The following is a 14,375-nucleotide window of genomic DNA, read 5'->3' on the forward strand; positions in this document are numbered from 1 at the left end:
TACCAGTCATCTGTTCCTTAAATCCATAGCAAGGTTCGAAATGAATTTCACACGAGTCGGAGGTGGTTGACCATTTTCGTCGAAAAAAATGTTGAGGCTGTAATATCATATTTGTTTCGCGTTTTGGGCAAGAACATTAACGGCTCAAATTGGAGTATGTTGTGCTCGAGCACTCTCTTAAGACTCCTCACTGAAAAGTCAAAGGTCAGCATTCATTCCATCCTAGGGGAAAGAAAAAAAGTCTCGCCATTTTTTGACGAGAAACAAAAGTCTCGCCATTTTTTGGCGAGAAACAAAAGTCTCACCATTTCTTGGCGAGAAACAAATGTCTCGCCAAAATATGGCAATAATTGCAGCCCCTCTCTATTTGATACTGGGAAATATATCCCAGTCAAGATCACTCCGGTAAACACATCACTAACTACAGTCTTTCAATTACTCAAGTTGAAAATAATGCAGGGAGCCATCACTTTCAGTTATGAAAATATTAATGTAAGGTTATATGATGTGAATTTGGTTTGCGTCAGCAAAGCGTTGCCCAACTATTTACTCTTTTTGTCATCGTTTAAAAAGACATTGGTCCAGTGAGTCAGATCCTAAAGGGTCTCTTTCAGTGTCCATGTAGTTAAAGATAATGTATTTAATAAGAGGCCTAAACAAAGCGACATCAATGATGACACAAGTTCTTACTCACTCCTTTGACTTATTCCAATCCCCAGCTAACCTTGCTGCACTTGTGCATTGTTGGAAATTCCATGGACAGAACTCGGTTAATGAACTCGAGGTGAGAAAGTTCCGTGCATTATCTAGCACTCTCCGTTTCGCCGTCTCCACTGGAGAAAACGCCAAAACACAGCAGCACCACTTTAAATCGTCAACACAGATATAATAAAGAAAACATTTTAGTGAACAGACAAGCAACACAGCAACAGGGCTGCCATGTTGAAATTAATTTGTTGTCCTCGTTGTGTCGTCTGCTACAGTAGCATTTGTTTTGCGGTAGTGCCAACCTGCACTGCCTTCCAGAAATACTAATTTTACAAGAAAAGAAAAAAATGTATAGGTTGGCACTACCGCAAAACAAATGCTACTGTAGCAGACGACACAATGAGGACAACAAATTAATTTCAACATGGCAGCCCTGTTGCTGTGTTGCTTGTCTGTTCACTAAAATGTTTTCTTTATTATATCTGTGTTGGCGATTTAAAGTGGTGCTGCTGTGTTTTGGCGTTTTGTCCAGTGGAGACGGCGAAACGGAGTGCTAGATAGTGCACGGAACTTTCTTACCTCGAGGTTATTAACCGAGTTCTGTCCATGGAACTTCCAACAATGCACAAGTGCAGCAAGGTTAGCTGGGGATTGGAATAAGTCAAAGGAGTGAGTAAGAACTTGTGTCATCATGGATGTCGCTTTGTTTAGGCCTCTTATTAAATACATTATTTTTAACTGCATGGACACTGAAAGAGACCCTTTAGGATCTGACTCACTGGACCAATGTCTTTTTAAACGATGACAAAAAGAGTAAATAGTTGGGCAACGCTTTGCTGACGCAAACCAAATTCACATCATATAACCTTACATTAATATTTAACTGAAAGTGATAGCTTCCTGTATTATTTTCGACTTGAGTAATTGAAAGACTGCAGTTAGTGTTGTGTTTACCGGAGTGATCTTGACTGGGATATATTTCCCAGTATCAAATAGAGTGGGGCTGCAATTATTGCCATATTTTGGCGAGACATTTGTTTCTCGCCAAGAAATGGTGAGACTTTTGTTTCTCGCCAACAAAAATGGTGAGACTTTTGTTTCTCGCGAAAAAATGGCGAGACTTTTTTGTCTCACCAAATTTTGGCCATCAGTCTCGCCACTCAATTTTCAGTGCTGACACTATTCTAAGAGCCAATTCGGCCGTCATACTTTTCTGGCGAATAACTGGACTGCGTTGAGTATGCGCCGCGGAGGTATGCAACGCGCATCGTCCATAGTTACTTAAACTCAACTAACGTCAAGGTTTAAGGTTTATTTTTAAAAAAGCAGGGCCAACGACCCCCTTGGATTTCACTGATTTTCTGGTGGTTAGTAGTCTCCCATGGTGGGAGTTCATAGCCAAAATTTCAGACCTCAAAAAAATTTCCTCTGGGAGATATGGGTATTTTAAATTTTTTGGGTATTTTTGCACTAATTTAGGGTATTTCTTATATCTCAGGGACTTTTTGTTCGATTGGTTTCAGATTCAGGTTCTAGCTTGGAAATTAAACGGGAAACACGATCGTGCTGTCAGATTTGATCCGGTATAATTTTTTCATTGGGAAAACTCACTTTTTCTCGAAAAAAATATACATAAAAGGTCCCAAATCCTGGGATTTTGCCGTGAAAGTTATTCGATCTTTTTGAAACTGGTCTTATTTTACGGAGAAAGACGGAGAAAGGTCCGCTGAATCCAGAAATCACAATCCCAGATTTTTTCGACAAACCGTTCCGGAGATATTCTACTTCAAAGTTAGGCATTTTTTTCAGCCTAAAATTTGTGTGATTTTGCTGTGCATTTTATTCTGAGGCATTGGGCGGTGAGTTCCAGTGACGCTGGCCTTGTGCGCTGTCTGATGTTCCCTAGCGTGCCCTTTTAGCGCCTGCCAGGTATGCCAAGTCGTATCGCAACACATGCGTGTCCGACTGGTGGCCTATCTCGCCCCTGAGGCAAGCCGCAACCGCCGCAAACAAAGGCACTTAATATAAATTAAATCTTGATATAATAGAGTTCATGACTGAAAACCCAACAGAACAACTTCCAAAAATACTTTGCTGAAATCTTACAGATCTTTATTAACGGTACACGAAAATACCTAGATTACATTGCACAAGCAGAGTTATCTTCAAAAATGGCAGCAAAAGGTCTTCCAGTTTCACTGCAACCTACAGTCAGACAGTTTGTTAAGGATAATCCAATGGCCTGGCTTGATCATGTGGCAGCCGTGTACGCTAAGCACGGCATCAGGGCAAAAGATGTGCCCGAGTACATTGGGCAATTCCTGCCTACACACCTGCAGGCAATACACGAATCAATTAGCGCTAACAGAGAGTGGGAGGACTACAAAGAGCTCATAGCGAATTATTTTTTGGCAAAAAACACAGGGTCCTCAGTCCGAGCTAGGATGCTCAGTTTGAGAAAAAAGCCAACAGAGACAACACTAGATTTCGTAATTAGGGCACAGGCAATGGCCGCACTTCAGGATAGAGTCACAGAGGAGGAAGTAATTAAAATCCTCCTGGAAATCATGCCTGCGAAAGACGCCGAGCTGGTTATGAGCTCTGGCTGTACAAAATTGGTGGATTTTACAAACAGGTTGAGGGAAGCTTTGGAAAACAGGGCAATTATTAAAAAGGGGTACAGTGCCAGCAGTCAGGAGACTGAGGCACGTCTTACGAAGAAATTTAAAGACATGCTCGACAGTAGAATTAAGCAGTAAAATTTCAAAATTTATTTGACGTCAGATATGAAATACTCCTTACACAAAGAGTAATAGGTAGTGCCGTCGCAAGACACCAGATTTATAGTAAATTTAATAACAAAAGATCGCTGCTTCCATAAGCCAACTGTTAAAGATCTAGAACTATCATTGCTTGCGCTGAGAAAGTTCATGGAATTTAATAATCTAACAGAAATTGCCATGCCGGAAATTGCGGCAGGGCTAGACAATATTCCGCTTCCCTTAACATTGAATATGTTAGAAAATATTTTTAGAAACACACCAGTTAAAATCTATATGTACCATTTGTGAATTTTCTACGACTGCTAAAGCTTAGATTTATCCATTTTCAAAAAAAAAAAATTATTATTAACGATAAGCTATTTTGTGCTATGATACAATCATTAATTGAGATTTTATCTAAGAAAAAAATTTAGGTGTGGCATTGGTGGTGGTTAGTACTTTGTGTGGCCGTCTGGCCGCACATGGGTTATTATAGCAACAAAGAAGTAAGGACTCCAAGTGAAAGCACTGCCACACCTCCTAGTTGCAACAGACCTCATAGAAATAAAGATGACAGCAAACCATGACAGTGATGAACAACTAAGATAAAGTGTCCTGTACAGATGTAAAACGCAAACAGGATGTATGTTTGGTGATAGAAAACTTACAGAAGACTAGTGAGAATATTGTCCGCGAACTTTCGCAAATATTCTCTAAATTAGGGCCAGTTGCAACCAGGCATAGGAGGGCATTGCTTCCAATCCTTGGTAAACTTAGAAACTATATAGAAGGTACAGTTACAGAGGACCAGCTGATTGTAATGATTGACTGTATGAATGTTTTGGGAAATGATGTTAGTGCCATAAGAAATAAAACTCAAGACCTAATCTCGGTAACAAATGTACACGCTGTTCAAATTCAGGGTCTTTCTCAGTCAATGCAGGCAATGATGTCTGAGAACTCAAAAGCATACCATGTCCTGGCGACATCAATCAACGATGCAGCCAACGATGCTGATATCATTTTCCATTAAACTGTAATGACCATGCTACTACAAACTGTTATAGAAATGCTTCAAAGCCACCTCTTGGCCATGAAATCAGTGTACCACAGCTGTCAGGCGAACGTGCTCGATCGTTTGGCAATTAGTGAAATGGAGCTGGGAAGAATTCTTTAATCTAAAAATATTTTGCTCAATGCGGGGGACCTGACGCTTGTCATCCCAGCCAGAGAGGTCTCGCTAAGGACCGGGGGCTAAGACCCTTCGCTGAGGTGACCGGTCCTTGTTAAACACGACAAAGTTTTTACCGTGCGGCCCAGGGCCACGCTGTGTTCAACCTGCAGCCTGCCGGCATAGGGGTGATTCCGTGCGTAGGGGGTCATTTCAGGTCACCGGGGCCATGCGCCTGAACTGAGGTTGATTTGGTAGCTTGGGATAATCAAATTTGTTTTACTAAACGAAGACCATGTCCTCATGTGGATAAATCAATCTAACTTTTGTTTTTCTAGGTTTCGTAAGCTGCTAAAGTGTCGTTTTGTAAGTTCCGTCATGGTCACCAACACCTATAAGACAACATTGCCATGCTGTAGTATATGACTCAGCCACATCAAAAGAAAACTGGCTATTTCACTCTCTTCCCTGACTTATTCTTCGCAAAATTACGGAAGGTGACCTTTGTATCATCACTTGTTGAACCCGAAACAGCCTATGGGAAAATGTCCACCGTGTGACCATGTGACCTGTGCTGCTTTCACAACTGACGGTCTACTGGGGTTCCTTTCCGTTTTAGAACCTCGCGACCACTTGGGATCGAAAGAACATAAAAAACGCTTTCAGAAGCCCGTGCCCACGGGACCTGGGGCGGTCAAACGACGCTTCCAGGCCGTCAGAATTGTTCAAAACGGTAAGGGTGTAAAAATAGATGTAAATTCCGTTTCGGGCCGTAGCTCCTCCATCTGAGGGAGAAAGTTCCCACAACCTGCGCTGAAAAACGCTATTTGGAATGCTCAAAATGACACCGTCAACAGTTTTTCCCTATATTGTAACCCAGCGGGTCAGGAGACTAAACACTTCGCTTTGTAAATTCCGTAATCTGTAAATTCCGTCATTATTTCTGTAAATTCCGCCGTAATTCATAGGGGGTAAAGTTAAAAGTCAACTTGTAGCGCTGCCACGCTCAGAGGAGTACTGTGGGGTAGTATGTATGCCATCTACACCTAATTTAGCCCCTAAAGTTGAACTTTAAAAAAGAACATTTGGTACATCCAAAATGACCCTCTACGCACGGAATCACCCATAGACCTCTTTGCCGTTCCCACGCTCCCCCCTCCCTCGACCGTCGTTGCCTAGCAACGCGAGCCAAACAAACCGCCGCCATGTTGGATTAGCAGACGCGCTACGGACGCGAGGCGTGGGCTAGGCTAGGCTAGGCCGGTGGGCTTTGCTCAAAGAAATCTTGTGTATTTGGAAACTTGGTTCAATAGCAGTACGTATCCAGCACATTATTTGAAAGTTGTGATATCCAAATTTTCATTTCTTTCGGACGGTGCGAGCCGTTTTTTGTTAGTTGTCGTTGACTTCTTGTGGTAACTGGTATGTCCGTATAGGTTAAGAAGGACTTCATTATGAAATGTTGGGTGGGAGATTGCAACCACCACAAGACAAGAGACAGTTGCAGTTTCTTCACAATCCCCAATACCCCATTAAAGCGAAGAAGGAGTTTGTGGAAATTGAATATTGGGTGAGTGTTATCAACATGTCTCTCTGTCAACCTGGGCTGCATTGAATAATTCTGGGGGTTTTTCTGTCTGTGTGTTCAAATTGTACCAATTATTTTTATTTCAGGAACAAGGAGAGCCCTCCAAAATTTGCTCGAATTTGCAGCTGCCTTTTTAAAAAATGGAAACAAGAACGAAGGACCTACTATTTTTAAGAGACAGCAAAAGGCGGAGTTCAAACATCTGTGGGTTTCTCCTAAAATCAAAACAAAGTGAGTGCACAATGGAGTCAAGCCTGTGCTCATCTATTGGGTTTGAATTTCTTTTATATATTTTTTTTTGTGAATTGACAGGAAGGTGAAAAGGGCCTTAGACCTCTTTGAAGTTACTGATGCGGATGATCCGCAGTCTATCCCATCTCCATTCACCAGCCCATCAAAGAAGATGCGGCTGTCATTTGAAATAAATGAACACACACCTGTCATCCTAGCAGAGGAACTTGACTCCAGTGAATTGAGTGGCTGCTTTCTCTTGTCACCTGCTACTCCAGGAGCAATAGTTGAAACGCCTCCTACAACGGAAGCTGCAAGAGTGGAATCGCCCCCTCCTCTGTACCCACTGGTTACTCCAGCACCTCCTCCCTCTCCAGTGCAGGACAGGTACAAATTGATATTTTAGCCTGAAGTTTATTCTTTATTATAATATATTGAAATGTTGACTCTCAAGGTAGTTCAAATTTTTTTTAACGGCCCTTTTTTTTTTATTCTTTCACTTATTTATGTGATTTTTTTACACAGGAGCAACGATGAGGTTTTAAAATTGCAAGCAGATTTGGAGGAGGCTCGTCGTATTATTTCTCTTCTGTATCAAAGGATTTGTGTAGCTGAGGATGTTCAAGCTCAATTGAAGGCTGACTTAGAGGCAGAAAAGACAAGATTGCTTTACCAGTGTATATCAGAGAGTGACCGCAAGATATGCCAGTATACAGGACTACCTAACAAGGAAACTTTTAATTGGTTACTGAATTGTTTTCCCCAGCCATTTAACTACTACCATGGCAATAAGTCTGTGATTTCTTTGAGCAAAGAAAATCAATTGCTTCTCACACTAATGAAGTTGAGGCATAATTTTACTCATAGTGTTTTGGCTGATTGGTTTAAAGTAAGTGAAACAACGGTGACAAATATCTTTAGAACAGGGGTGAACGCCTTGCATACAGTTTTGTTTAAAATTTGATGAAGACTGTTCCTTCAAGACACAAAAATAGATTGTCTCTCCCAGAATGTTTTGCTCCCTATCCTAACTGTAGAATTGTTATTGATTGCACTGAAATCAGAGTACAAATACCTGACTCAATGAGACACAAAAATTTTGTGCATAGTAGTTACAAAGGGTTTAGCACAGCCAAAGCTTTAGTTGGAGTCGCACCTAATGGAACTGTAACTTATGTATCAGATCTGTATCCTGGCAGTAACTCAGACAAGACTATTGTTGGTGAGTGTGGTTTACTGAATATTTTGGAACCAGGTGATCTTATCCTTGCTGACAAGGGTTTTTTAATTCATGATATGCTTCCCCCTGGTGTCTCTCTTAATATTCCACCATTTAAGCGAACAGCACAATTTACTGCTGCTCAAGTACGAGCCACATCAAGCATTGCCAGGGCGAGAATCCATGTGGAAAGGGCCAATGCTAGAATTAAGGAATATCTAATTTTAGAGTGTATCCCTGTAAATATGTTTGAATATTCTACAGAAATATTTCAAACCTGCTGTTTTTTGACAAATTTAAAGACCCCATTGATAAATGAGGTAGAGGATGAAAAGAGACTATGGAATTAGAAAGATTTTTTTTAATCTTGTTTCATAAAAAACTTTAGTTATAAAGAGAAATGTAACAAAATTAAATATACCATTGCTTTTATTTCTTTTAAATTTTTCATTCCTAATACTGGCTTCAATGGCGTTACAACTTTAACTCTTACACTGAACATTACAGTCTACTTTACTCAAGACTAGAACTGCAGTTTTCATTTCCCTTCCATTACATAAATATTTACAAAACAAAATTTTTAGAAAAATTAACAGTCTTGCACAGTATATCACAGTTCTCATTGCAATGAGACTAGAACTGCACTTAAATTCACAACATCATTTGTACCATTACACAATTATAGTCTTAAAAATAAAATAGCATTGATATCACATTAGCTACAAACATAAACAGTTTTAAATTAAAGTCATACTCTGACTAGTACAAATTTTCTTCTTAATTTTTGTTATTTCTGGGAGGAACTGTCCTTTGTAAACAGTTTTGGGTTTTGGGGGCATTTTCCTCAAAACCCCTCATCATCACGCTCCACTCGTACAATTGCAACATCTTTGGGAACCCAGACAACAAATAGCAGAGTTCTCTAACAGAACACCACATTTCACTCTGAATTTGGTGGTAATATTCATGTTCTTTCCACATAGAATACTCATCCAGATCCTTGTCATAATAAATGCCATAGCGTTTGCTGGGTGCTGTTTCATAAAAAATATCTTGATCCAGGCAAACTTTCAGACTCTCAGCTGCTCTGAACTGGAAGGGACACTTTATTTCTAGCACTGCATTGTCACCGACCAAACCATCAGGGCTTGCACACCATATACCACTCTCATGAATCCACAAACCAGTTTCCTGAACGGTCAAATTCATTGTCTCTGTGAATTTTAAATTTTTCATCTTCTTCATGGTCAAGCCCCACTGACGAGGATTCAAATTTTTAGTGTACTTGCCCTTTTTTCCTACTTTTTTCACTACTTCTGGCCGCAGCATAGCCTGAGTTGAAACAGAGCGTATGAGAGAGGGTGCTAGTTTGCGTTTTTTTGTTGCAGCCTGAATGATTGAGCCAAGAACACTGCCGCTGAATCTGCACTGCCTTCCCTCACACCATAGTGGGTTACTTATCTGCCCAACAGTGGCATGAGCAATTGCAACAATGTCACTGGGCTGCATGTATGTCTTGGACAGCAGGTATTCGAACTTGTCAGTCTGAGTCAAAAATTGAGAACTCGATACAATGTCAACTCTACAAATCAAAGAGTGTACATGGTACGCTCTAACTGGAGCATGCCTGCAAGCACGCTCTAACTAGCGCATGCCTGCCAAACATGCACTAACTAGTGCATACATGTACACGCTAACTGAAGCATACATTTACTGCATAAGGGATAGGGAGTTTTCTGCATCAGGAAGCGTGTACATGGCATGTATGCACTAGTTAGTGCATGCTTGGCAGGCATGCGCTAGCTAGAGCGTGCTTGCAGGCATGCTCCAGTTAGAGCGTACCATGTACACTCTTTGATTTGTAGAGAAGTATGTTGGGGATTGGTGGACAAGTTGGTTTATCTTCATTTTCACAGCGGGCCTCTGGTTCACTTTGCATAATCCATGCAATCCCAGCACAGCCCCTTCCACAAGTCTCAATATTATCACAGATACGTTTCACTTCAGATTCACTTGGTTCATTCATGGCAGAAAAGGGGTTTTCGAGGGAAAATCTCATTGAATGACACACCGTCATTCCTGTCAGCACTGGGCTTTGCCTTCCAAGTGCACTCAATGTCCGTGACACTTATGTTGTAGTGGGCCCGATGAGAAGAGCAGCAATATGATGGCAAGCTGTGCCACGAACACAATCACAGTTTGCATCTTTTAAAGGTGAAATCTTCATTGAGAAAAGCCTAGAAACAAAGATATCTCAATAAACGAACTCACTGCATTACAACAGGATTGTGCAAAAGGGAAAACTTACAGTTGGGTTTTTAAACATGCTCCCTCATAGAAGCCCTCACACTTCCTTTAATGACACTCAAGGAAAGGGTCATATATGAAGTTTTTTAAAATGGCCAGCCTCAAAAGCTTTTTCCCCCCCTTTTGCATTGTTTGTGCACATCTGATTTCAAGCGTTTTGTTCTTTTATTTCTCTCTTCATCATCAAGGTAATTATTGTTTGGAGGTTCATTCTGCAATTCTGCAGGTAAATTCTCGAAATTTCTGAAGAAATCGTTTATTTTAAAAAACTGAATTACAGTTTTGCGAGAAGTCATAACCTGCAAATCAAAGGTGCATTTAGACTCAATTATACGAATAAAAACGGCTCGCACCGTCCGAAAGAAATGAAAATTTGGATATCACAACTTTTAAATAATGTGCCTGATACGTACTAATATTGAACCAAGTTTGCAAATACACAAGATCTCTTCGGGCAGAGCCCGCCGGCCTAGCCCACGCCTCGCGTCCGTAGCGCGTCTGCTAATCCAACATGGCGGCGGTTTGTTTGGCTCGCGTTGCTAGGCAACGACGGTCGAGGGAGGGGGGAGCGTGGGAACGGCAAAGAGGTCTATGCAGGGCATGCCACAACAGCGCGAGCCGCGGCGCTGCTACTTCTGCCACTACCCAGGGCACATTGCCCGGGACTGCCGCAGAAAGGCAGCTTTTTTAGCCGAGCAGGGCCACGGCCCAGAGCAGCAGCAGGGGCCGGGCCCGAACGCGGCTTTGTAACTTCTTTGGCAGGAGGAGGGCCGAAGGGCGCGTCGCTATAGGCGCAGTGGCTGCGACAGACGACACGACAGGTTGGATTAGGATTCAGATTCCGGAGGACGGAAACTGCCTGTACGGGTCTCTCAGCTTTGCGCTTTTTCGGTCACTCAACGCGACGCACGCGCTACGTGCACTAGTTTGTAGGTTTATTTTCAATAATTGGGCTAATTTTAGTGACTTTGTTGTAGGGGAACCTAGGCTAGAGTACGTCCGTAGGCATGCTATAGCAATGGCGTATTGGCAACGGAAGTGCAGCCTATACACTCCAAATCCAGGGTGTCTAGAAACTATACGCCTTAGGCGTATGCCACAGAAATGGAACTGCCTTAAGGCGCCTTGATTCTACACGCCAAAGGCGTATACCCCATTGAGCACCTAGAAGTTAGCATGTGAGCACCATTGGTCGAAGGAAAGGTGCGTGCATTGTACACACCCTGGATCATAGGCACTGAGCTCAACAGGACTCAAGGTGCGTTGAATGTAAACACCCTTTAAGGCCTCGGTAGGCATGGCCTCGGCCAAGGGCGGTGTTTGCATTCAACGCACCTTGAGTCCTGTTGAGCTCAGTGCCTATGATCCAGGGTGTGTACAATGCACGCACCTTTCCTTCGACCAATGGTGTTCACATGCTAACTTCTATCTGCAAAAGGTGCTCAATGGGGTATACGCCTTGGGCGTCTAGTTTCAAGGCGCCTTAAGGCAGTTCCATTTCTGTGGCATGCGCCTAAGGCGTATAGAGTAACTCCACCTCAAGGTGGACCGAGATCTGGGATTGGGTCACGGATTCGGTTCAAACTTTTTGGGTTCAATAGGTACCACTAGGACCTATCAACCCTAAAAAGAAAGTTGACTAGCTCAAATAGAACCTGAGATATTTGCATTTTTCTAAATTTGACTAATTTAGCGGAAAAATGTCGCTTTCTGATTTTTTCATGGTAAAAGTTGTTCGCTTAGTTCTGGCTTATATTTCTTCTTTCTAGTCATAAAAAAAGAAGAAAAATGGTGGTAGGCCAAGTTTTGTACGTTGCTTGGTTTGGCCTACTTGAGCAATTTTGTCGAATTCATCGAAACTCTCATACCCAAAATACTCCACCTTAGATTTGACCCTGGTACGTCTCATTTTACTTCTTTTACTCTAATAAACAATTACTATATAGTCCCTAGCACCAACAATTCCATATAAGCCAGAAAAATCAAAAACACATTTTTCAATTTTCTACTTTGACCTATTTTTGGCGCTTTTGTCAAGATTTGGGCTTCTACATGAGCTTGGGTGATAGGAATGATCCTCCCTGCCCTCAATTTAGATAGTATCAACACAAACAAAGAAACCCAAACTCAAGGTGCACTAAAAATTTATAATGAATTTGTTTCGAGCAAATTTTTCAAGTTTACTAGGGGTGTGAGGGATTTAAATCCGAGGAAAATGTGATGCTTCAGCCAAAAGTGGATTTCTGGTTCATTAGTTAGCTTTCTCCAGTGGGATTGGTGCTCTTTTATCCATGAGAATGTTCCTCCTTGATAATCAGTGATAAAACCCTCATTTGGTATGGGGTTGTTGGACTTACGATTTCAATGCATTAACAAAGTAAAGATCCATTTATTTTGGTTGTTCGCAACGTATAAGTTCAACCGCTTAGTCTTAATAACTCAGCCTGGTTCCATTTGGTTTGTAAATTTTTGAGACCAACTGGATGACTTAAGACTAAGGGGTTCAGCTTACACGTTGCGAACAACCAAAATAAATGGATCATTTAATGCGTTGAAATCTTAAGTTTTACAACCCCATACCAAATGAGGGTTTTATCACTGATTATCAAGGAGGAACATTCTCATGGATAAAAGAGCACCAATCCTACTAGAGAAAGCTAACTAATGAACCAGAAATCCACTTTTGGCTGAAGCATCACATTTTCCTCCAATTTAAATTCCTCACACCCCTCGTAAACTTGAAAAATTTGCTCAAAACAAATTCATTATAAAATTTTAGTGCACCTTGAGTTAGGGTTTCTTTGTTTGTGTTGATACTATCTAAATTGAGGGCAGGGAGGATCATTCCTATCACCCAAGCTCATGTAGAAGCCCAAATCTTGACAAAAGCGCCAAAAATAGGTCAAAGTAGAAAATTGAAAAATGTGTTTTTGAATTTTCTGGCTTATATGGAATTGTTGGTGCTAGGGACTGTATAGCAATTGTTTATTAGAGTAAAAGAAGTGAAATGAGACGTACCAGGGTCAAATCTAAGGTGGAGTATTTTGGGTATGAGAGTTTCGATGAATTCGACAAAATTGCTCAAGTAGGCCAAACCAAGCAACGTACAAAACTTGGCCTACCACCATTTTTCTTCTTTTTTTATGACTAGAAAGAAGACATATAAGCCAGAACTAAGCGAACAACTTTCACCATAAAAAAAATCAGAAAGCGACATTTTTCCGCTAAATTAGTCAAATTTAGAAAAATGCAAATATCTCAGGTTCTATTTGAGCTAGCCAACTTTCCTTTTAGGGTTGATAAGTCCTAGTGGTACCTATTGAACCCACAAAGTTTGAACCGAATTCGTGACCCAATCCCAGATCTCGGTCCACCTTGGGGTGGAGTTACTCTATAGTTTCTGGTTTCTAGACACCCTGGATTTGGAGTGTATCTGCAAAAGGTGCTCAATGGGGTATACGCCTTTGGCATGTAGAATCAAGGCGCCTTAAGGCAGTTCCATTTCTGTGGCATACGCCTAAGGCGTATAGTTTCTAGACACCCTGGATTTGGAGTGTAGCGACCCTCCTGTAAGAGATGCGCAAGCCGAGCCCGAATCCGGCGTCCTGGTTCGTTTGGTGGTCCCTGGGCCGCGGGGAACCGAAAAACGACCTGTGCGAGGCTAGGGTATGAAAACAGTAGTCGCCCGAATGCAGACGCCCGTGTTGCCGATACGCGCTTTCACAAAGACGCCAAAAAAAAAATTAATTTGCTGGTGAAGACGCGCAACTAACTTCAAAATGTTAAAATCAAAATTGTATTTACTTCGAGAGGAGCCGTGCCGCGGTAAAAATAATAACCGCAGCTCAGCCAACAAACAGAAACTTTGTGAAGTTGAGGTTATTGGTGCACACTGTTTGTACTTTGGCGAAGGTTTCCTTAGCCTTGATTTTCAGATCCAAGCAATACACTGAATCAGAAATAAATAAATTTAGCTCCTGACTGTTCGGCGTGGCCTACCCGCATTCTCCCTCCTCACAAGTTTCAACTGGCCCGAGCACGCGCGACAATAAACCGACCGACTATCTTTTCATACTGTAGCCTCGCGCCCCCCAGGGGACACAGTTAAACTTTGGTTAACTGTGTAGTTGCGAGCCACTGCCGGCCCAGCTTAGGCGCAGAGTATAATACAAAGCGATTCTATTGTGATCCAGGGTTAGCGACCCTGCGTATTTTCTGTCAGAGCGAATTCAATAAAGCGACCTACCCTCAAGCCTGCCACCTCGACGTGGTCTGGGGACCCAGTACCAGGGGAAGTATAGTACCCTGGGAAGCCAAGAGCAGGCGGCTAGATGCCAGGAAGTGTTTGTGCCCACATAGCGCTAAACAAGACGAAGGTGTGTACCACGG

General features: G+C 42.0%; 1 protein-coding gene and 1 pseudogene across 2 annotated transcripts; one reads left to right on the plus strand and one right to left on the minus strand.

Moving 5' to 3' along the window:
* The first annotated feature begins 6,048 nt into the window (after window positions 1–6,048).
* Window positions 6,049–7,475, plus strand: LOC117646108. 2 transcript variants are annotated; one of them, XM_034386818.1, is made up of 3 exons: window positions 6,049–6,460; window positions 6,542–6,847; window positions 6,986–7,475. In XM_034386818.1, the coding sequence occupies exons 2-3, from the start codon at window positions 6,633–6,635 to the stop codon at window positions 7,422–7,424; spliced, it is 654 nt and encodes a 217-aa protein (XP_034242709.1). In that variant the 5' UTR covers window positions 6,049–6,460; window positions 6,542–6,632; the 3' UTR covers window positions 7,425–7,475. The 2 variants fall into 2 exon arrangements, with proteins under 2 accessions (XP_034242709.1, XP_034242708.1); XM_034386817.1 differs by having other exon boundaries at window positions 6,049–6,847.
* A 981-nt stretch (window positions 7,476–8,456) lies between these two features.
* Window positions 8,457–9,906, minus strand: LOC117646365 (annotated as a pseudogene).
* Window positions 9,907–14,375: the final 4,469 nt, after the last annotated feature.

This window comes from Thrips palmi, unplaced genomic scaffold (genome assembly GCF_012932325.1).
Source record: "Thrips palmi isolate BJ-2018 unplaced genomic scaffold, TpBJ-2018v1 HiC_scaffold_19, whole genome shotgun sequence".
NCBI lineage: Eukaryota > Metazoa > Arthropoda > Insecta > Thysanoptera > Thripidae > Thrips > Thrips palmi.

Excerpts from the sequence above, each read along its gene's own strand:
- LOC117646108 (XM_034386817.1), top strand. The coding sequence starts at position 6,633 with ATGCGGCTGTCATTTGAAATAAATGAACACACACCTGTCATCCTAGCA. Across the intron at positions 6,848-6,985 it reads CCCTCTCCAGTGCAGGACAG|GAGCAACGATGAGGTTTTAA; the intron begins GTACAAATTGAT and ends TTTTTTACACAG.